Genomic DNA, 23,160 nt, shown 5'->3' with positions numbered 1-23,160 from the left:
CATTAGACCCAATAAATGGAAACACTTGCCTCTGTTCCCATCTCCTTGTTTTTCTTGGGCATATAAAACAAGGATAATCTCCTTCTGTATAGATCTTATTCGACTGTAACACAAATTCATAGATTAAACAAACGCGTCATCTAGAAACCCTCTCAATTACGTCAGGAAGCAGTGCACCTGAGATCTACTGGCTGAGTGCAGTCGCAGAAGGGAGTGGCCACCGGTGGCCCAGGCACACAGGCCTGAGAGGCCACATTTGGCTCATGCTGCCTAGGCCCGGCGGTCACAGCCCATGCTCTGGACACTTCTGTTTTGCCTCTTACAAGAGCCTTTTTTAATACAGTATTCAATGACATTTGGTTTTTAGCACTGTCTTCCCACAAACATCTCATTTCTCATTTCTCTCACCCTCTCTCTGCATCTCTCCTTTTTTGCTTCTTAGTTAACCTCTGTAATTAAAGTCAGACTCGTTCGTGCTACTAGAATCAGACACAAAGCTAGCTAGGCATGGCGTTCTTTAGCCGTGCTCCCTTATTAGGTGATCATCCAGGTGGTCTAAAATAGGCTCATATTTTTGTTGTTGTTGGTTGACCATTAAAATCAGAGCTCCAACATGAAAATTTCAAATAGGGAACTAGTAGTGATCTCTCAAAACAAATCTCCCCAACTCATCACAAATCCAAGAAATCGGTTACAGAAAAACCAAGAATGTGATTTGTTGATTATCAGACCTGACTGTGTATCAGAATTACCTATGAAGTTGTTGAAAATATAGATTACAGCTTCTGTCCCAGAACGGACAACTGTGTCAAAAGGCTGAACTGTGTCCTGGAGAAGCCTCTACTTGTGCATACTGGAATGGGATGGTTATACGCACTGGATGAATCTGTCTCCTTGGCAACCATGATGGAGTAAATCAGAAGGCACCCAAAAGCATTTTGTGGTTGCCTTGTTCTTGGGGTAGGAAGAACCTTCGTGTCCCAAGTCAAAGTCATGGCTCTGTGTGCTAGTTTTTTTTTTTTTTTTTTTAAGATTTTATTTATTTATTTGACAGAGAGAGAGAGACCACAAGTAGGCAGAGAGACAGGCAGAGAGAGGGGAAAGGAAGCAGGCTCCTCGCCGAGCAGAGAGCTTGATGTGGGGCTCGATCCCAGGACCCTGGGATCATGGCCTGACCCGAAGGCAGAGGCTTTAACCCACTGAGCCACCCAGGTGCCCCTCTGTGTGCTAGTTTTAAACCACCTGAGATTCAAATGTAGATCTAGAATGGAACTCAATAATGTAACAAGCTTTTTCTAATAGATCTAAGAGGCGTGGTTAAGAGACATTGTTTTCATTGTATATTTCCATTGATTATAAATACTTGGGTGACTTTGTGATTTGTCTTAACAGTGGATCATAAAGGTAATAAGAAATATACAAGTAGCCTTTACTGATGACAGCCCCTCCAGTGACAGGACAAAGGCCATTACTTTTGAGCAAAAGCTCAGAACAATTAATTAAGGGCTGGGTTTAATTCAGTGACTTTTGAATTTTATAGCTATACACTTGCAGCTATAAAACCCACTTTTATTATTAAAATTCCTATAGGAAAAATAACTTAGTAATTGTGAGTCTGAAACTCTCTTGTCCCTAACCTACTTTTCTCCACTGGCACCGTTGTTTTTATTACACAGTGAGGCAACTTGTAGTATAGCAGAACAGATTATGTTTTTAATAAGTACCCTGGGAGTTCTGAGGCAGCCAGTCCACAGATCAGGATTTGAGATCCCCTATAAGAAGCACTGGACCTCAGGTCAAAATCTAGCATCAAGTTTAGCCCTATTCCTTGTTGCTTCATGGCCTTAGACAATCCATGAAGCCTCTCTGAACCTAAGTTCCTTGATTTCATAAAAGAAATACTTGACCCGCCCTGTTATGAAAACAAAAACAAATTCAGATAATGTATATAACACACCACCTGCACACATGTATTCACTTATTAGATATTTATTGAGGACCTACCGTCTGCTAGGACTCAGTGGTAGGAATGAAAAGAGAACAAGAGAGCAGTGATCCCTGCTTTTATGGAAGCCACGTCGTGAGGGATGGGGGACAGGGAATACACAAATGAGTTATAAATTCTGATAATTCTTTGCTTATGAAGAAAATTAAGTTGGTAGCGAGATACATAGCCACTGGCCAGGCATAAAGGGGGGGTATGTGCTTCAGATGAAATGGTTAGGAAAGCTCCTATAGGAGGTGCTACTTGTGCCTGAGGACCAACCGAAGATGACAGCCATGCAGAAGTCTGTAGCTGGAAGATGGCAGGGAAAGAGAAGAGCCATGGTAAATGAACTGATCTTTTGGAGAAAGGGAGAGAAGGTCAGGATGGCTGGAGCAGTGATAGATGGGGAGTGTGGCCTCAGCGAGGTAGGAGAGGTTGACAGCTGAACACGTAGAAGACATGGTTGTTTGATCATGAAAAGGAACATGAAGTTTTGTTCTAATTGCACTGATAAAGCACTGGATAATCTAATCCGAGGAGTTACATGATCTGATCCGTGTTTGAGAATGATCACTCTGGCTGATGCAGGAGGAGGCTTATAGTGGAAGACAAGTGGAAGTGAGACCAGTTGGGCTCTGCAACAGTCCAGCCAGAGATGGTAGCAACCTCACATCACAGCGACAAAGGGGAGTGTGGGGCTTAGATTCAGGGTCTATTTAGAGTTCAAGCTGGAAAGCTTCCTGTGGGCAGGGAGGGGAGGTAGGTAAGCCAAGGTGTATTCAGGGCCATTCCAGGTGCGTTCCCTTATTATCACCTGCATTATTCTCAGAGAGCATAGTACAGACTCACTCATATTCACGTCACCTCATCCATGTCTCGAGTATATGGAATATAGGTGAAATAAGAGGAAAGAGCCCTAAATAGTCACAACAGATATGGAGAGCCAATGCACATCTTTAGACCTTACTCAAGTTTCTGCCTTTGAACATAGCTTTAATGAGCATAATAACATAGAGCCCTTAAAAGGGGGGAGAGGAAAGGAAGGAGGGACAGCTTGTTCTAGGAGTCTGTAACAGGGCAAGCAGGAATAATGAGAAATAGGTGAAGGAGAAAACAAGAAGTAAAAAGCATAAAAAATGGGTTAAAGGATTGAATTAAATTATGCTTTTCTTCACAGTTAATGAAGGCACAGAAGGGTGAATACCATCATAGAGTGTCCTGCCTATAAAATGGTTAAAACAAAACTAAATCCATTTGGCTTGCAAAGAATTAAGCGTAGGGTATATAAAAATGATTTCACATGGACCTTTTTTCCCCCAAAGTGCTCAACAAATGATTCTTTTCATTGTATCTTATGGTCAGGTACCTAAAGCGGTGAACTTTCTCCCCAGCTGATAAAGGCCTATTAAAATGTAATGTACCCAGCACTTGACTTCTGGCAAAATGGCATAGAGGCACTTTTCCCTATTCTTGCTAAATACAACTAAAATCCACGGAGATGACACATGAAACAAAGTGAAGAAGACTAAAAAGTGGAGAGCAAAAAGCAGACCAGCTAGAGACCCTGGGAAGTGAGAAACACTATTGTTACTTCATCAGTTTTCTTTTTGCTTCCTAACTTCCAGGCTTGGAGCTGAAGAAGCCAGCCGTCAGGAAAAACAATAGGAAGGCACACACACACATACACTCACACACAATGCTTAACTAAAGACTGTTCTCTCTAGCCAAAGGACCAGGAAAGGGGTCGCCTACCAAGAGAGAAAACCTTTGGGAAACTCTACTTCAAAACAATATACGGTGGCCCATCCTCCCCGACACCAGCAGAAGTTGCATGGGGAACCTCAATTTCACCTCATCAGACTGAAATGAACGTTCTTCAGTACCCCCACAGATGTGGTGTCAGAGAAGACTGATTTCATCTCCACAGGGTGGAATGTGGAAAAGACATGGGGAACCTGGGGAACCTGGAATTCCATCCTCATTGTGCGGCACCCTCCTTACCCTTTTCTCTGGGGTGGTATGACAGATGGCCTCTTGGAGAGTCAGAACCTTCCCCCACCACCCAGCAGCAGTGAGGCCCTCCCATGTGGTGGGATCAATGGAGACCAAGTGGGAGCCAGAAGTCCCACCCCTGCTGAGTGACAGAGGAGGTCAGGTTGAGAATCTGGACCTCCACTTCCACCGCAGAGTAACAAGGCAACCCCTCCCTGCCCCCCCCCACCTTAGTGGTTGCAGAGAAAGCCAGCTAAAACAGTAGGCTTAAATAAGATCCAGATTTGCATAACGTAATATGAAAATGTCCAGGTTTCAATTGAAAATCACTCATCATACCTCAAACCCACTTTCACCACTCTTATTCCGCATTCTTACTCAGTTTCAGCACTCTTACTCAGTGCTGGAAGTTCTATCCAGTGAAATAATGCAAGAAAAGGAAATGAAAGGCATACAGATCAGAAAGGAAGAAAGAAAACTATTTGCAGATAAAATGATCACCTACTTAGAAAATACCAAAAAGTCTGCTCACAAAACGTCCTAAAACTAGCATGTAAGTTTAACAAGGTCATGATATATGCAAAATCCAACTGTATATCTATATATTATCAATAGACACTGAAATTAAAAATATAAAATATAATTTATCATCCCTCAAAAAATCCAAATAATTAGGTATAATTCTAACAAAATGTGTATAGAATTTATATGCTGAAAAATCATAAAACTCTGCTGAAAGAAATTAAGGGAGATCTAAATAGACCTACACTGTTCATGGATTGGAAGATTCAGCATAGTTAAAAACATCCGTTCTCCCCAAATTGATATAATGGTTTAAGTCCTATCAAAATCTCAGCAAGATTTTATGGTTATAGATAAGATTATTGTAAACATATATAGAAAAGCAAAGAAACTAGAATAGTAAAGAAGAATAAAGTGGAAAGTATCAACCTACTCAGCTGTAAGATTAATTATATGCTTATAGTAATTAAGACTATGTGGTACTGGTAAATGATAGATGCACAGAACAGTAGAACAGAAGAGAGAACCCAGAAACAGGTGCACAGAAATATGCCCAACCTATTTTGACAAAGGTACAAAAGCAATTCAATGGAAGAACAAGAGCTTATTCACCAAATGATGGGGTACATCCATAGGCCAAAAAAAGTGAAGTTTGATGGAAGTCTCACACCTATACAAAAATTAACTGAAAATGTATCTCAGACTTCAATGTAAAATGTGAAACTATGAAATTTTACCAAAGAAGTATAGGAAAAATCTTCAGGATCTAGGTGTAATAAAGTTTTGACTTAATATCAAAAGCATGATCCATGAAAGGAAAACTCAATAAATAAGACTTCATTAGAGTTAAGAAAATTTATATTCTGTGAAAGATCATGTTTAAAAAGATGAAAAAAAAAAAAAGCCTACAAAAATGGGAGAAAATCCTTGCAAGCCACATGTCTAACAGAGGACTAATATCTAGAATAGAAAGAACTCTCAAAACTCAAAAGAAAAAAATAACCCAGTTAGAAAGTGTTCAAAGGACATGAAGAGACATTTCACCAAAGAGGATACAAAGATGACAAATAAGCACATGAAAAAATATCCAACAGCAGTAGCCATTAGGGAAATGGGAACTCAAACCACAATCAGGTATTACTACACACCTATCAGAATGGCTAAAATTAAAACCACTGACAACACTAAAGGCTGGCAAGGCTGGAGAGAAACTGGATCACTCATATATTGCTGATTTTACATTCCATAAAATGATACAGCCACTCTAGAAAACGATTCAGTTTCTTGAAAAATTAAACCTGTAACTACCATATGATCTAGCAGTGGCACTCCTGGGCATTTATCCCAGATGAATGAAGACTTATGTTCTCACAAAGCTTGTACAGAAATGTTTGTATCAGCTTTATTTGAATAGATGCAATCTGGAAACAACCCAGATGTCCTTCAACAAATGAATGGCTAAAGAAACTGTGATAAATCCATGCCATGGAATACTACTCAGCAATAAAAAGGGACAAACTATTGATACATACAACCATAGTACCATGATAGACCCCCAAAAATCTCAAAATTATTGAGTGGAAAACAAAGTTTAAAGATTACTGTTTTTATAATGTTCTTGAAATGACAAAATTATAGAAATGCAGAGGAAATTAATGGTTGTCAAAGGATGAAGCAGGATTGGGGACAGCATGTGGGCTCCTGTATGTACGTTCTGTGTCTTAACTTTATCAATTTCAGTGTCCTAATTATGATACTATAGTTTTGTAAGATGTTGCCATTGGGGGAATCTAGGTAGAGCACACACGGGATTGATCTGTGTGATTTCTGACAACTACATGTGAATTTGTAGTTATCTCCAAGTAAAAAATTTAATTAAAAAAAAAGCTGAGGTGACTGGCTGGCTCAGTCAGTAAAGCATGTGACTCTTGATGTCGGGTTTCTAAGTTTGAGTTCCATGTTGGGTGAAGAGATTACTTAAAATCTTTAAAAATAATAATAGCCCTTAAAAATAAGAGCTATAATATCATTTGTAAATTTAATGATAAAATGCATAAATCATCACAGCTTGTTAGATACTATGCTCCATCCTCAGATGCCTGGCTCCATCCTCAGATTCTTCATTCCATGTTCTTTTCCTGAAATTCTGTGGTAGATGAGCGGATGGATGGATGGTTTCTATATCGCGCAGTTACAATTTTTTTCAAAGGAAAACATGATCAGTGGGAAAAGCCTGGGTATACAAGTTGTTCGTTGTGGGTCACCCCCGTGTTTCAAGGGAACGCCCTGAGCCCACAGTCACCATCTAGTAAAATCTCACATTCCTTCCCACCTTCAGGAAAACCACTAGTGAAGACATCACGAGGGACTGTGATCAACACCGAGGAGGCTGCCATCACAGTTGACGTGGGAAGCACCATCAAAACAGTGCAAGGAGTGAATGTGACAATTAACTGCCAAGTTGCAGGTGAGAAATGCATTCATGTATTAATTCATCTGTTCAAATATTAATGGAGCTCAGTACTAAGTTGGAGGATACAAAGATAAATACAAATTCTACATTCAGGGACTCAGGTCTAGTAGGAAAGCTAAGGCAGGAACCTCAGTCACCCTGAAAATGGACAATGCTACAAAAGTTTGGAGGAGGAAAGATGAATTCTGGGTGGGATGGAGGTGGTTTCTTATTTCAGCCTTAAACACTACATGTGCCAAGATGGAAGCAAAGAGTGTTCCAAGCGGACAAACGAATGTGAAAAATTCATGGAAGTAGGAAAGCCCAAGACTATAAGGGAACAGTGTGTGTTTTGGTCTGGCTGGAACCCAGAATAGAGAAACAGTGTGGAGGGGCTTAAGTTGTAGTAAGGTGGCTTGCAATTGCACCATGGAAGACCTTAAAGGCTTGGCCAAGGAATTCAGGAAAAGGCAGACAGAGAGTGGCATTAAAGAGCCAGACTTGCAGAAGAGTAAGCCAACAGCAGTGCATAGAATGGACTGAAAATAGGAAATATTGGGACAGAGAGGCCAGTTAAGAAACTGTCACAGTAGTTGGGGTGCCTGCCTGGCTCAGTGGGTAGAGCAAGTGACACTTGATCTCAAGGTTGTGAGTTTAAGCCCCATGTTGAGTGTAGGGATGATTAAAAAGTTAAATCATAAGAACAAAAGCTGTCTTGGTAGTTTAGGGAAGAGGTAATGGGGGCCCAGGCTCAGGGCAGTGGTGATGGATAGGTAAAGAGTGGAGGAACACCAGAGAGGTGGCAGAGGTAAGACCAGCAGGAATCTGGAGCTTGCTCTCATCCAAAGTGGGTAGGAGTCATGATGGAAAACCGCCAGTGCTCTTGGGAGTTGTGATCAATAGGAACTGCCCTCCACTTGGCCTTGCAAACTCAGAGGCCTACAGGGACCAGAAAGTCAGAGGGCAGCGGAAGAGGCATAGACAATAGGGGGTGGTAGTATGTTCTTTATAAAGGTATTACCTGCCGTTAAGAAGCCAAAAACATCAGCACAGAGCCAAGGCCCAGCTGTTGATTCTCCCTTCCTCTGGACCACTAGTGGGTGGCGTCTATCCTAAGGGTCTTCACTCTCACAGTACAAAGAAATGAACAGCTCCTGTGCCAGGGTCCAGCTCCAGGCCCCTCATCGCCATCCTCATCAGATACCCCCACGTGTGGCACACCCAAAGCTGGCTTCCCCAGGCATACTCAGAGAGCACAGTGGAGCGGCAGTGGCATCCTTTCTCTGGGGCTTTCTTTGATCCGATTTCTCCACCCCATCCTTGGAGGTTTTGCCTCCGCCTGTGATTTATAGGACACATAACCCAGTTCAGAATAAGTAGGAGGAAGATCTTAATCTAAAGCATGTTGTTTCCAAAGAACAGCCAGTCTGGTTTCCTCTGAAATATTCTGGTAGCTCCAGGAAATCAGAACTATAAATCTATCTCTGTCATCAGAAATTAGCTTCTCTTTATAAAGCTTCCCTTGGCCTGCGTGTCCAGCCTCGTCAGTGAGACCTTCCTCAGTCATATCCCGTCAGGCCCGGCCCTCCCAGAGAAGGAGTCAGACAAACCCTCTCACAAGGGCTTCCCATTAAGGAACTGGCCTTCAGGCAGGGCCTGGTGGTGCAGGAGGGGCCTTCTGGCCCCAACCAGCACCCCGTGCCCGACCACCATAAACACGTGCCTCAGAGACACAACACTGACCAGAGATATAGCCAACTGTACTGGGTCTCTTCTTGAGAGACAAAATGGGGAAGAGTAAGAGAATGGGGAGCAAGGGGACATGCAACAAGGAAGTGGGTGCTTAAAGGGGACGGAGAGAACCAGAATCCAGGTGAGGAAATACGTACCGTGGGGAACCAGGGACACTAAAACCAGCTTTGGCCAATTCTGTCTCGCCACTTGGTGCCCTGTGTCCCTGACCCCACGCAGAGACTCACTCTTGGGGACTTCATTGTGAGAGCTCAGGTTGTTGTGCCTACTTCTTGCCTGGCCCGGCCATGACAGGCTTGAGTTTTCTTTTTATGCAGAGAATCATTTGTGTTAATCATGGTTGACTAAAATAAATCTGTGTATCTTTGTCATTGTGTCTTCTGTTAAATAAGGTATGTATTCGAAGTGGTGGGCAAGAGCCTGCTTTTGATTACACAGTTGGTCTGTGAATTTGCTGGACAAAGACATCATCCTTGAGCTACATCTCCAGTCAAAATACTGAGTGTTATAAAGGTTAAGAGCAGTAGGAGTGACTTTTACTTTACTAATACAATTGCCTCAATGGCTCTCTTATGGGGTAATTTTAATGGCTATTTTTCCCTCCATATTAAGAATATTACATAATTTATGTAGTGTAACTCATGTCCTCCTATATTTGAGTTGTTAGCAGTTTCTCATGAAATAACTTCTTGTACAAACATACTTTCAACTTGTAAGATGCACCTCACAAACTGCTCCCAACCCTTAAACATAACAAGTATTAAGCGGTGAGTATGGTGAGCATTCTTTCTGAAAAGTCATCCAATCCAGTTTATCACTCCCACACTTTTTCCTCTGCTTGAGAAGAGTTGAGAAGACCTTGTAGGAGATAAAAATCTGGGGGAGAAGGGAGTGTTTCAGCCACTGGGACCAGCATGTGAAAAGGGCCTGAGGTAGAAAGAGCAGGCTGTCTCTAAAGGAGTAGAATATGGCTGTGGTGACTGTAGTACAGACAACAGAGAAGAAAGTAGCATGACCTATTTCTGGAGGTGGGGGCAAGAGCAGACAGGGGCTAGCTCTTACATGCTTTATAAATTATGGTATAATTTGGGATTTTGTCCTAAGAACAAAAGAAGATTCCAAGAGACTTAAGAGATAAAATTCTTAGGACTGGTGATGCAGAAATAAATAGTTGAGGAATCAGCGGCAGGCAGTATATTTATTCGGGTAGGCTAGACTATGCTAATAAGTAGACACCCAAATATATCATGGAGCAAACAAAATAGAAGTTTATTGTTGTTTACCCAGGAGTCCAAAGAGCTGACTGCCCCACATAGTCAGGGTCACAGAATGCTTGTGGCTCTATTATTTTAAACACATGCCCCCCAGGGTCTCCTCCCAGATTATCTCTAACCTGTCAACCAGAAGAGGGGAAGAACAAAGCATGGAGGATGGTTGGGAAGGCTTTGAAGGGCCACACCTGGAAGAAGCATCTGTTACCACTTCTCACGGTCCCTCTCGTCACCGTCCCTCTCCTCACCATAAGGGATATTGAGCAGTGGGGCCAGGATGGGCACCCAAGAAAAAGAAGGAAACGGGTTTTGTGAACCCCTATCAATGTGTGCCTCAATCCATATGGAGAAAGGTGACATGCTAGACACCTCCTCTCCAGACTTCCATGGTTCTTCAGAATAACTACCACAGCTAATATTTTAGTTACTGCAACCTCTCCTTTTCTCGCATCACGCCATGGAAGAAGCCGCTGGAACGCGTCCTGTCAGGCAGCTCAGGATGCTGACAGGCTTGTGTGGTGTGTGGTGCCAGCAGCCTTCCAAATACAACAAGGGGTCTGGTCAGCAAAAATATCCTTTCCGGATTAAAAAAAGAATACTCTAGTATCACCCTCCCTGGAGACTCTGTGGAGACGAAAGTTTCTAATCCTCATAATCATCTAACCCATTGTGACTAGACTCACTTAATTCTTTCAAGCAACAGGGAGAGCATTGTGTTGCTGATAAGATAGGCCAGCAAAGGGAAAAAGGCAAAGCAGCGTTTTTTCCCTCCCCTGTTTTAGACCAGTCGTAGCTGGGAGGCTAGAGCTTGGAGCTTATCCAAGTAACTTGTCAACACCATAGCACAGGACTGCGTTCTGTGGTGGAGCATCTTTTCTGTCATTTTTTAGACATTTCTTCTGGTATAAGGTGTGGTCACATCACAACAGCCTAGGAGGGGGAAAAAATCTCCCACAACCTAACCAGCTTCTGGACAAGAAGAGCGCTGACAAAGCACACATGGGTTCTAGAAACCCCTCTTCACAATAATCTTGGTGTTATAGCTACAGCAAAAAGGTTCATTCTCAGAGTAGAAACAAGGATTTGACAGTTCAGAAACAATAGTGTAGCATTTCTGATGTTCTCTGAAGAGGTAGTCAGGTACAGGGCGTGCGGTGTGGTCAACATGGTAGGCTGGGATCTGTGACATCAAATGACTGAGTGTGAATCTCTGCCCGGCCATTGGTCGGTCACTGACTGGCTATGGGGGGAGGAGTAGGGAGAGACAGAGGCTCTGACCCCGCGTCATCAGTCAGGGATCCAAACTAACATCACTTCAGGCAGATTTTTGTTTCATCTCTTTGACAAATGTGATTATCTTTATAAAATATCTTGGCTTATAGCAAATGTGCACCAAGTGTTCTTTCTCCTCTCACATGCTCAGGATATCTTGCACAGTCCCTGACCGTTGTGCCCTCCCTATGTTCAGCTATTCTGAATGTCGGTATTGGGCATGTGTCTCTGGTACCTTTTCAAGGGACTCTGGCTTAAACAAGGGCTGGTGACATACTCTAAAGGCTCATTATCATCTCTTGAGGGGAAAAAAAGGAAAAAAAGAACTCTCTGGGGCCTCCTCTTCCCTTCTTCTGTTTGTAAGATGTCAGGGCCAGTTGTGAAAGAGACTGAAAAGATTCTGAAGTATCTCAGTGTCATCTTCTGCCGAGGCCCCCAGTCCTATGCAGGAAGCCCCCAACATGGGACACCAGACACAACTCGACCATCAGCAAATTCTTGATGCAGGCCATACTGGAGTGAGCCTGACAGAGATTTGCTAATAAATATATCAAAGAATGCGTACTACATAATTTCTCTCCCTTCGGCATGGGCATCACTTCTGTGGTTTTAGCTCTACAGAGACTGGAGGTAACCTCCTTCCACCCTTAGCTATCCTGAGCGTTTGCATTTCTCCCATGAGCCGCCTTCTCCTCACCTAGAGAATTCAGTCATTGTGGTAAGCACCCTGTTGCACACTGGCAAACACCCCGATTTCATGGGGGTGCAGGAGGCAGAGTGATTAAGGGAATTAAAGATGCTCGGACCCACTTCCTGGGGAAGTGAGAAATAGCTCCAGGTCTCTCTCGGGGCCTGGGTTCTCTCCCTCTGCCTCTTGTTTCTCACCTCTCCCTGCCCAATTTCCTCTCTTCTCCTGCATGTCTCTGCCTCTGGCTGTCCTGCAGGAGCATGGGCCCTTCCAGAGAAGGAGGCACTGGGAGCAGCAGCAAGTCTTGCTGCGGGATGGTCCATGTTGCCGAGATCCTCAAGAGTGTTGGTGCTGGAGACACACACACTGTCCCATCAGTTCAGTGATGGAGGGAGTGTTCCCGCTTCCCTTCACTTTGTGGAACCAAGGGCCCATTTAGTCCAGCTGCCTGGCTCTAGAACATTCTTAGGTCCTAGCAGGGACTGTGTGCTTGCTGCCCATAGCACTCTTCAAAAGAACGTGCCAACAAGGGAAATACTTGCAGAAAGTGATCTGTAGGACCTCAGTTCTCCTTGTGCTTTCAGGAGAGAAATGGCAGGGAATGCTTTCTTCAGCTTACCTTTCGGAGGCTTTCTCCTGAATGCTGTGGATTTTTTTTCTTTTAACCTAAAATCTAAGCTCGGGGTCCAGAGCCCAAGCTCGCATGACTAGGCATCATAATGCTCTTGCTCTCCCTAGTGGTGCTGCAATGAAAACTCAGCTTTTCTGCCTCTTACCTGCCCCATCTGTCCAGGTGTATTCAGGGGCTGGGCCACCCTGGTCCTTGTGCAGTTGAGCGTTGGGCGTCATGGGACCCGCCTCTCCCCGATGTGACAGGCATGCAGTCTCTGAGTCTCCATTCCATTTCAGCAGCCCTCCTCCTTCCAGCGAGTTTGGTGATCCATGGTGTTTCTCATCAAATTATTGTTAATCGGAGTAAAAGAGAAAACCAGAGAATCCCTCCTCTATTCCTTGTAATAGGGAGGAAGGCCCTGCAGACTAGCCAGATACTTTGACCAGCATCGTGGGCCCCTGCTCCAGGCCCAGCTGAGGCAGCAGAGCAGCCAGGATACCCGTGACTTCACACAAGGCCGTTCATCATCAGTGAGGGAGTGTGAGACCACCTTCCTGCCTCTACCCTACTTCCTCCTACTGGGAAGCTCAGGAGCAGAAAGTCCCCAGGGGCCCATATTTGGGGCTGCTACTGAGCCAGGGGTACAGAGTAGGCCGCTGGCAAATTCTGTTCAGCAGATTCAAGGACAAGTAACAGATACACAGGCCGTCCCTTGAAGATGTCTGTGTCCTCACCAGTAGGCTGCCTATTAAAGGCAACACTGTCTTTGCCCCAAATGCAGCATGTAGCCCCAACTCAGAGAAGCTCAGAACTAAAGGTTAAGCCCTTTGACCCTTCCTGACTTTGACCCACATTGACCAGGATTTGATATTATTGACTTACCCTAGATACACACTCAAGAGCTGTGAGTAAACTCGAGTGGAGCCAGCAGGCCGAGGGTGAGAGGAATGGAGCCTTCTGCTCCCCAGAGACCTGTGAATTGATGCCCCAGATTTTCTGCCTCTGGGTTCACTCCAAGCTCAGCGTCCTGCGGAGCCTCCCACACAGACTGTCTCAGAAGGCTCCTCCTGGGCCGGGGCCTGCTTGCCAGCACGGCAACCACAGGGAAACGTCCTGAAGAATTAAAGCTGCCACCTTGGGCTGCTATTACAAAATGTCCATAGACAAGGTGGCTTAAATGTCCAAAATGTATTTCACCTAGTCCTGGAGGCGGAGAAGTCCAAGATCAAGGTGCCAGCTCCTGCGGGTCTGTTGAGAGCTCTTTTCTGGATTGCAGACCACCATCTGACCATGTCTTGACATGGTAGAGAGAGGGCTAGCTCTCCAGTCTCTTCTCTTTTTTTTTTTTTTTTTCAAGATTTTATTTATTTGACAGGCAGAGATCACAAGTAGGCAGAGAGGTAGGCCTAGAGAGAGGAAGGGAAGCAGGCTCCCAGCTGAGCAGAGAGCCTGATACAGGACTTGATCTCAGGACGCTGGAATCATAACCCGAGCCGAAGGCAGAGGCTTTAACCTACTGAGCCACCCAGGCACCCCTCCAGTCTCTTCTCATAAGGGCACTAATCCCATCATGACAACCCCAACCCCATGACGTCACCTAAACCTAATTACCTCCAAAGGCCCCACCTCCAAATACTATCACATTGGAGGGGAGAGGACTTCATCTTATGAATTTGCAGAGAAACGCATTCAGTCAATGATGCCCCTAGAGGACAGAGCCCAACTTCCTAAGACAGGTACTCCATCCTAACTCATTCGCACTCTCCCCAGCTCTCTCTCACAGACGTTAAACTTGGACTGATGAAAGAGCAGAGTACTTTGTTTTTGTCTCTTTCTTTTGTCTCTTTCTCTGGGGTGCTATGGCCACAGCTCTGTGTTCTCTTATTCTAAGAAAATACATAGGCTCCAAAAACTACAAGCGTGTTTTCCATGTATAGTGTCAGTTCTGGTCAGGTTCCAGCAGCTTTCATTGGTCTCGTTCATACTAGAAAAAATACTAAGATTTTATAGATTTTAACTTTTTATTGAAGTGTAGTATCTGTACAGAAAAGGGGACATATCACAAAGGTCCCACCAAACCAGCTCTCGGGTCAGGAACCAGAGAATAACCAGCGACCATGCCCTTTGTCCCCAGTTAGTCTCCACACCCGTTTGCCCCTCCTTCTCACTAAAGCCACCAGCCTGAGTGCTAACAGCCTGTGTTGATGTTACTGGGTTTTGTCTGTCACTTACAGAAAAGAGATCATCCAATATGTACTCTTTTCTGTCCAGCTCTTCTCACTCAATGTCTGTTTCATGTGCTTGTCAATCATTCATCTTCACCGCCGTATAGATTTGGGGCTTATGTCCATCCCTGGTTTCCGCACAGAGTTTGGGTACTTTCCTTCATCTTGGCAAGTGCCCTTTACCAGCTGCCCACTTGGCTGTTCTGTTAACTGGCCTCTTTCTTCCTGCCTCATCAGTTTGAGCTTTAAAAGACCAAAGCTCTCGAGACCATGGAGAGGTCACAGGCATTATTTGGTTTGGCCAGAGGTTGGTAGAAGACGCCCAGGCAGATGCTTCCTGGGAGGGTCTGCCAAGCAGTGGTAACTGCCTCCAGGGTCACCTGAGTGTGTTCCGCTGATGCGTTTATTTATTTATTTTTTTTTCTTCTTAGGTGTGCCCGAAGCTGAAGTCACTTGGTTCAGGAACAAAAGCAAACTGGGCTCCCCTCCCCATGGGCACGAGGGCTCCTTGCTACTCACAGACGTGTCCCCCTCGGATCAGGGTCTTTACTCCTGCAGGGCAGCCAATGTCCATGGAGAGCTGACCGAGAACACGCAGCTGCTGATCCTAGGTAAACACCCCGAGGCTGACCGTCCAGCCCACCCTCACCCTCCCTTTATCCCTGATGCAACTACCTACATAAAAGCAATATGCCTTCCCCTCCTCCCTCCTTAGGGCCTTCCAGTAAAAAGAACACAGACCCAGGGGCCAGGCAGACATCATTTTGAACACTGGTTCTACTGCTTATTCACTGTGTGTTACCCTTTGTGATCTTGGGCGACTCACTTAGCCCTACTAAGCCTTAGATGCTGGCCTTGATGTGGATGCACGACGGGGACTGTCCATGTATAGGAAGGTGGCTACCAATGCCGAAGAAGTAAAGAAGTTATTGTTAATTTCTTCTGCGTTAAGGACTTCTTTGAGCATCGAATGAAAACTATTGATGACCCCCTCCAGAAAAATTCACACAGATAACATTTTTCATAGAATTTCAGAAAGTTTATAGTCCAGCCCACCTCAAGTCCACACAGATACCCCCGCCCAGTCCGTTCAGGCTGCTAAAACAAAACACCACGAACTGGATAGCTCATAACAACAGAAGTTTATGTCTTACGTAAGACATATGTCTAGAAGACATTATGTCCTCTAGAGGCTGAAGTCCAGGATCAGGAGGTCAGCGCAGTCGGGTTCTGCTGAACCCCCTTCTCTGGGTTACAGACCACTGGCTTCTTGCTGTATCCGTCCATGGCAGAAGCGACAAGCCAGCCCTCCGTGGTCTCATGTATAAGGGCACTAATGGCCATCTTGAGGGCTCTGCTTCACCTCCTAAAGGCCCTAATACCTAATACTAAGACCTTGGGGGTTAGTACTTCACCTATGAATTTGAAGGGACACGGGTATCCAGACTACAGTACCTCCAAGTATAAAAACCCATAAGAACACAATTCTTCACATAACATAGGTATTAGAAATAACGGCCCCTGGGGCACCTGGGTGGCTCAGTGGGTTAAAGCCTCTGCCTTCGGCTCAGGTCATGATCCTGGGGTCCTGGGATTGAGCCCTGCATCAGGCTCTCTGCTCAGCAAGGAGCCTGCTTGCTCCTCTCTCTCTGCCTGCCTCTCTGCCTGCTTGTGATCTCTGTCTGTCAAATAAATAAAATCTTTAAAAAAAAAAAAAAAAAGAGAGAGAAAGAACGAACGGCCCCTGGGGCACTATCTAATATTCCTGTTGCCCAGTGCTGTACTCAGCCATGTTGGGAGCAATAACTGGGTTACTTTTATCCTGTGGACGAGGGACCCTCAGGTTATCTTCCCCAGAGTCTGGAACTTGGTGGGATGCAGTAAAAAGGCTTGTTTTCATCTTACCACTTTTTTTTTAAACCGATAATTAGAGCCCTCGTGCTAGTTTTCTCACTAAGAGAAAGCTCTCATTCTAAGGGAAAAAAGAAGGAACTGTGAGAAATACAAAGACTCACACTCCATACATACACACACATTCATACATTATAGACCTCCTTGGGGAAAAATAATTAACCTTTATATTGTATTTCCATAGCCCCAATTGCTGATAGACGAAAGCCTAGGGTCTCTCGCCCCTGCCCACTCAGGTTTCAGAGGGGCCCTGGAGGGTTTTCATCTCACCAGTGGCTGCATAAACCACTAGTCATCTTAGAAAGCCACAGAAAACCCCTTGGTGAAGGATGTCATCTGTTCTGTGTCGGTTTTCATGCGAGTCTGGAGTCCAGGGCCCAGACACTGTTGCCCCACACTGAGTTACGGGGCTTCCTGCGGGCTTTTCCTCCCAAATAAGCCTGGCTTGTCATCTGCACTGACAGACAGGAAATCATGGCTGCATGGTTGCGACCATGGCTTTGCCAATGAAGGGTGCACATTCTGCCTGCGAGCTCTGGCAGGATTGTAACTGAAAACTGGCGTGACTGTGAACACAGAGCTGGACAAGGAGGACGTCTTCCCATTTTAATCAAACATGATGAGGAAAAAAAAATCACTGTTTACACTCTTAAGTTGAGGGCTTTTCCTGATCAGAAACCTTGGTTTATTAATCCAAGTATTTTTAGTTGTATACGTGCTTTGTGGACATAGAAGTAATGTCTCTTTTTTCTATTTTAATCAGCCAAAAATTTGGTTTAATTATTAAACAAGGGGCTTCATGCATAAAACTGAGCTTTCACACCAAGCCCTGTGACCTGACCCATAGCATGGAGAATTGATATGTAATGAGACTTTCCACTTATTTATTCCTGTGGCCATTGGATGAATATTCATGATGTATTGCCTCTAAGTTCCATCTCGAGCATTGGGATAAATTTAAGAGGTGACCTTTGCCCTTGGAGAAGTTATGGTTTCCCTTGGAAGATCAAATGGACATGCACCAAAGAAGAACAATATGATAAAATCTCTACGGGCATTAGGAGGGGCTTACATTTGGCCCAAGAATAGCTAATGGTTTTGAGATGGGACATAACGTCCCTTCTTGGCTTTTAGGAAATCAGCAAGGGTTTCTTGAGTTTAATATTCTTTTTTTTTTTTTTAAGATTTACATATATATTAGAGAGAGGGAGAGAAAACGCAAGCCGGAAGGCTAGAGGGAGGGAGAGAAACTCAAGCAGACTCCCCACTGAACAGGGAGGCCAACATGGGGCTGGATCCCACAACCCCAAGACCTCGACCTGAATGAAAACCAAGAGCCAACATAGAAATGACTGCACTACCTAAGTACCCCTTGAGTTTAATATTCTTGAGGGAATATTCAGTATTCAATTTCTATATTCCCAAGGGAATATTTAAAAAATGAGTGATGGGCATTAAGGAAGGCACTTGTTGGGATGACCACTGGGTCTTGTGTGGAGGTGAAGCATCACTGGCTTCTGTTCCTGAAACCAGGGAGGCACTGTATAGTGACAAACTGAAATTTAAATTGTAAAAGTTAATTATTTAAGTTTTAAAAGATGGGAAGAAGAGAGTCTTGGTTGGAGTAAACTGCTACCATCAGGTCCTAAAATCATGGTATTTCAGAGTAGAAAGAGATCTAGGAAATGATGAGTTTCCTCCCCATTTTATAAACAAGGAAACTAAGGCTCAAGGGAATTAAGTGACTTGCCCAAGTTAGGGAATGACAGAGCCCCAGCTCAAATGGAGCATTCCCGAACCCAAACATTATGTTTTCACTTATACCATATGAGGAATATTTAAAAATTATATATAACACATATATAATGTAATATTTAAATAATTTATATATATTAAATATACATAAATATATATTAAAATTTGAAGCTCTTCATTGTTTTCTGTATGCAGTGGTCTTTTGCAGTCAAGGCAGAGTAGACAGAAGGCATATTTCTGAAGCAGACTCTGAAGCCATCGTGACTTACTTGCCACCCCCTTAACAAATAACTGACAAAGTGACAGGCCCATAATAGGCTCTCACAGGACACTGATGAAATATGACCATCAGTTACAAGAGAAATACTCCTGCTCCTCTTCAGACTCCAACAAGAGCTCTACAGAAAAAAAATGGGAGTCCACCTTGGGAGATGTAGGAAGCAGGGTAATGGGATTCTGCTTCTTGTCTCAGAGAATCTTGAGTCCTCTTACAACCAGAAGCTTCGTTAGGTCCTTGCCTCTTTATTCGTCCAGTGGAAATGATAAGCCACTATAATTCCCATTTTTGTCACTTTGGGCTCCAGTTAACTAGATCTCTGATGACTTCACTCCTAACTTTTTCTAAGATTTTGAAGAACAAATCATCCCTGTCCTGCTTATCTGGTCCTACCTGGGCATAAAAATCCAGACCACAAAGCAAATTCATTTTATCAACTTCATAAAGAAACCTTTTTTTTTTTTTTTTTTAAAGATTTATTTATTTATTTATTTATTTGACAGAGAGAAAGGTCACAAGTAGACAGAAGAAACCTTTTTCTTCATGGAAAGTGTCACTCATAGACTTCTTTTAAATAAGGAATTCCTAGGGCACCTGGATGGTAAAGTCAGCTAAGTATCTGACTTGATTTCAGCTCAGGTCATGACCTCAGGCTCTTGAGATTGAGCTCTGTGTCAGGCTCCATGCTGGACGTAGGATCTGCTTAAGATTCTCTCCCTTCCTCTGCGGCTGTCCCTCCCCCAACCTTGCATATGCATGTGCGCACTCTCTCACTCAAATAAAAAATTCCTATTGTGATGTATCCATATCTGGGGCGACAATAACAGAGCACTCTACAGCAATAAGAGTTAAGTGAAGGAAGGAGTGAAAACTAACACAAGACTTGGCATATAATAAATGCTGAAGAAGTGTTAGCTTTTTAAGAGTATTTTTATAATATGGTTTAATTTGCCTACACATTTATAGAGATCCAGTGGCACTGTGGTATAAAGTGGTATTCAGTAAGGAACTCCTAAAATCAACATACCTGATTCTTAATACTGACCTTATTGTTTTGGGCATCAAATATTGATAGACACACCTTCTCTGTGAGGGAAAAAAATGATGCTGAAAGGCAGCCATAATGCCTGCCTTACGTGCATGCCCATCTTTCCTTCCCTCCTGCCTTACGTGCATGCCCATCTTTCCTTCCCTCCTTAATATAGCCTCCATGCTTTAACCTGCCTGACTCCCCCATTTGCCTTCCCACAGATCCTCCCCAAGTCCCAACGCAGTTAGAAGACCTCAGGGCCTTGCTTTCAGCCACTGGACCGAACCTTCCTTCAGTGCTGACATCTCCTCTGGGAGCACAGCTGGTCCTGGATCCTGGGAATTCTGCTCTTGTTGGTGAGTCCAAATCTCTGGAACGTTGGGCTGAAATCCAGGGCTGGACAGGATTTATGCATGGGTGACTGCTTGCAGGTGGGATGGAGGCAGCAGGAGGGGGTGGCCAACAGGAAATCACTAAATTGCCTACAGAATCCAGACTCACCAGTGGAAACTTGGCTGACTTTCCATGTGAGGTGAGTGCAGATCTTAGTCTGGACTCTAAAGCTTGTCTAGATTCCAACATGGCTCCTTTCTGAATCGTCTTGGGCTGATGCCACAGTCCAGATCCTCTCAGTCAGATTGACTCACTGAACAGTAAGTAAAGAGCAGAGCAGAAAAAATGGCTCATATATCTCCATTCCCTTGCCAACAATACACCCATGTATGTGCCCATGACCTTGTCCTAGACCTTGTCAACTAGAGTTTTAATCAGCTTTCAAGAAGAAAAATCTAGATGATTCTATTTAGGTTAGCCTTCTATATAGATAGGGCCTGCAACCAACCCAGATGGACTCCTTCAGCAAGTGCTTAAATAACTTTGCTGAGTAAAGCTTCCCTGGCATTTGTCAATGGGAACCTTCACCAAGTTATTGCCCACGTGGTTGGTGCTCTCTGGTAGGAGAGGAGGTACAGGGGACCATCGATGTCCTGGGTCCTCCACTCGAGAATCATGGAGATGCCACGGGAACCTCTGTACTCCTGCCTTGACTTCTGGAGAGGGTCAAAGTGGAAGAGAAGAATTATATGCCTTCAAACCCTTTGGGACAGGTCTACAAAATGGGGGAAATCCTCATGCTAACTCTTTGAGGCCCCAAATGTTGGTAATGGTAACTAAAATTATTCCTTTGGCTCAACGTGGAAAGTTCCTCTTCTCTCCTCCCTATCACCTAACAAGGAGTAGGAGACCAAAGTCTGCCTAGTCATACTGATAAGTATGCCTTATCAACATGGCCACAGGGAATGGTATAGGATTACTAACAGAAAGATTACCTTCAGTTTTCATTATGATCTAAATAACAAAGACTGCTCATAGTATATGAGCATGTGGAAAAAGCTTATAATTTCTGTTTCTGATCTGATCCTAAAAATAAGACACATATAATGACAAGTAGCCCTATTCTGTTTCTCATAACTTATACAAGCTTGGCATTGAGTTTTTCCACATCGTATTAATCAGAATTCATGGATGTTTCTTTTTTTTTTTTTTTTTTAAATTTTTTATTTTTTATAAACATATATTTTTTATATACATATATTTTTATCCCCAGGTCTGTGAATCACCAGGTTTACACACTTCACAGCACTCACCAAATCACATACCCTCCCCAATGTCCATAATCCCACCCCCTTCTCCCCAACCCCCTCCCCCCGGCAACCCTCAGTTTGTTTTGTGAGATTAAGAGTCACTTATGGTTTGTCTCCCTCCCAATCCCATCTTGTTTCATTTATTCTTCTACCCACTTAAGCCTCCATGTTGCATCACCACTTCCTCATATCAGGGAGATCATATGATAGTTGTCTTTCTCTGCTTGACTTATTTCGCTAAGCATGATACGCTCTAGTTCCATCCACGTTGTTGCAAATGGCAAGATTTCATTTCTTTTGATGGCTGCATAGTATTCCATTGTGTATATATACCACATCTTCTTGATCCATTCATCTGTTGATGGACATCTAGGTTCTTTCCATAGTTTGGCTATTGTGGACATTGCTGCTATAAACATTCGGGTGCATGTGTCCCTTTGGATCACTACGTTTGTATCTTTAGGGTAAATGCCCAATAGTGCAATTGCTGGGTCATAGGGCAGTTCTATTTTCAACATTTTGAGGAACCTCCATGCTGTTTTCCAGAGTGGCTGCACCAGCTTGCATTCCCACCAACAGTGTAGGAGGGTTCCCCTTTCTCCGCATCCTCGCCAGCATCTGTCATTTCCTGACTTGTTGATTTTAGCCATTCTGACTGGTGTGAGGTGATATCTCATTGTGGTTTTGATTTGTATTTCCCTGATGCCGAGTGATATGGAGCACTTTTTCATGTGTCTGTTCGCCATCTGGATGTCTTCTTTGCAGAAATGTCTGTTCATGTCTTCTGCCCATTTCTTGATTGGATTATTTGTTCTTTGGGTGTTGAGTTTGCTAAGTTCTTTATAGATTCTGGACACTAGTCCTTTATCTGATATGTCGTTTGCAAATATCTTCTCCCATTCTGTCAGTTGTCTTTTGATTTTGTTACTGCTTTCTTTTGGCTTATAAATGGTAAATGTATTCCAAATTAAATGTGAGCATTGTAAACCTTTTTTTAATCTTAGACTCATCACCGTGAGAAATTGTCACAACTATTCATCATAGCCCAGTCATTAGCAGAGGGTGCAGCAATTGTTTCGTTTCAAGTTCAATAACTCTTGGGTCACTCAGATGCCATTCAGCATGCTGGAAATATGAACCTGCTCATATTTTTCCATGATAGTTTTACTTTCTTTCTTCTTTATTCTGGAATGATATTTTGTCTCATTGTAGCCATGAGCAATAAGAATTTATTGTGCTTTATGCTGCTGCATTCCATCACTAGTTCATAGTGGTTTGTTACCTTAGACTGGTATTTAAATATAACCATTGAAAGACACTGTAATACCCTAGTCCACATCCAGACTGTTCCATTTGAATGGGACAGCAAGTCAGTTACCATAAAGTCCCTGAATACAACTTCTGGGGCAACTCTAGCAGGGCCTGTTGATGCCACGCCAGCACTGGAGAAGTCGGAAGGATCTACATGGAATTGCAGAGATGAATTAAGAAATGATGTCAAGTATCAAGACTCCGGGAAGTTCGTCATTTGAAATAGACCAGGGTCTAGCTGATGCTTTGGGTCTGAGCACAGAAGGATGGGTGGGATTCAAAGAGGCAAGGAAAGGAAACAGGCATTGAGGGTGAAGAAGATACTATTATGCTGCAATAATAAGGTGTAGAATGTACATCCGGTATCAGTAAAGAAAGAGCTATAAAATACCACTACTTTGAAAGTGATGATGGGCAGCTTAACCGGGATAGAAACTAGACCATTTAAAGGAAAAAGCC

General features: G+C 43.7%; 1 protein-coding gene across 2 annotated transcripts in view; it reads left to right on the top strand.

The window, feature by feature from the left end:
• ADAMTSL1 (ADAMTS like 1) overlaps nt 1-23,160 on the top strand; it is a 908,570-nt gene that overhangs the window by 819,743 nt on the left and 65,667 nt on the right. For both annotated transcript variants that reach the window (XM_059141548.1, XM_059141549.1), the window contains 3 exons: nt 6,840-6,968; nt 15,206-15,385; nt 19,969-20,103. In XM_059141548.1, the coding sequence (XP_058997531.1) occupies nt 6,840-6,968; nt 15,206-15,385; nt 19,969-20,103 (444 nt within the window). The remainder of the gene's footprint in view (nt 1-6,839; nt 6,969-15,205; nt 15,386-19,968; nt 20,104-23,160) is intronic.

Source organism: Mustela lutreola, chromosome 12, assembly GCF_030435805.1.
Source record: "Mustela lutreola isolate mMusLut2 chromosome 12, mMusLut2.pri, whole genome shotgun sequence".
NCBI classification, from domain to species: domain Eukaryota; kingdom Metazoa; phylum Chordata; class Mammalia; order Carnivora; family Mustelidae; genus Mustela; species Mustela lutreola.
The sequence above is the reverse complement of the archived record's forward strand: the minus strand, read 5'-3'. Positions and strand labels throughout refer to the sequence as shown.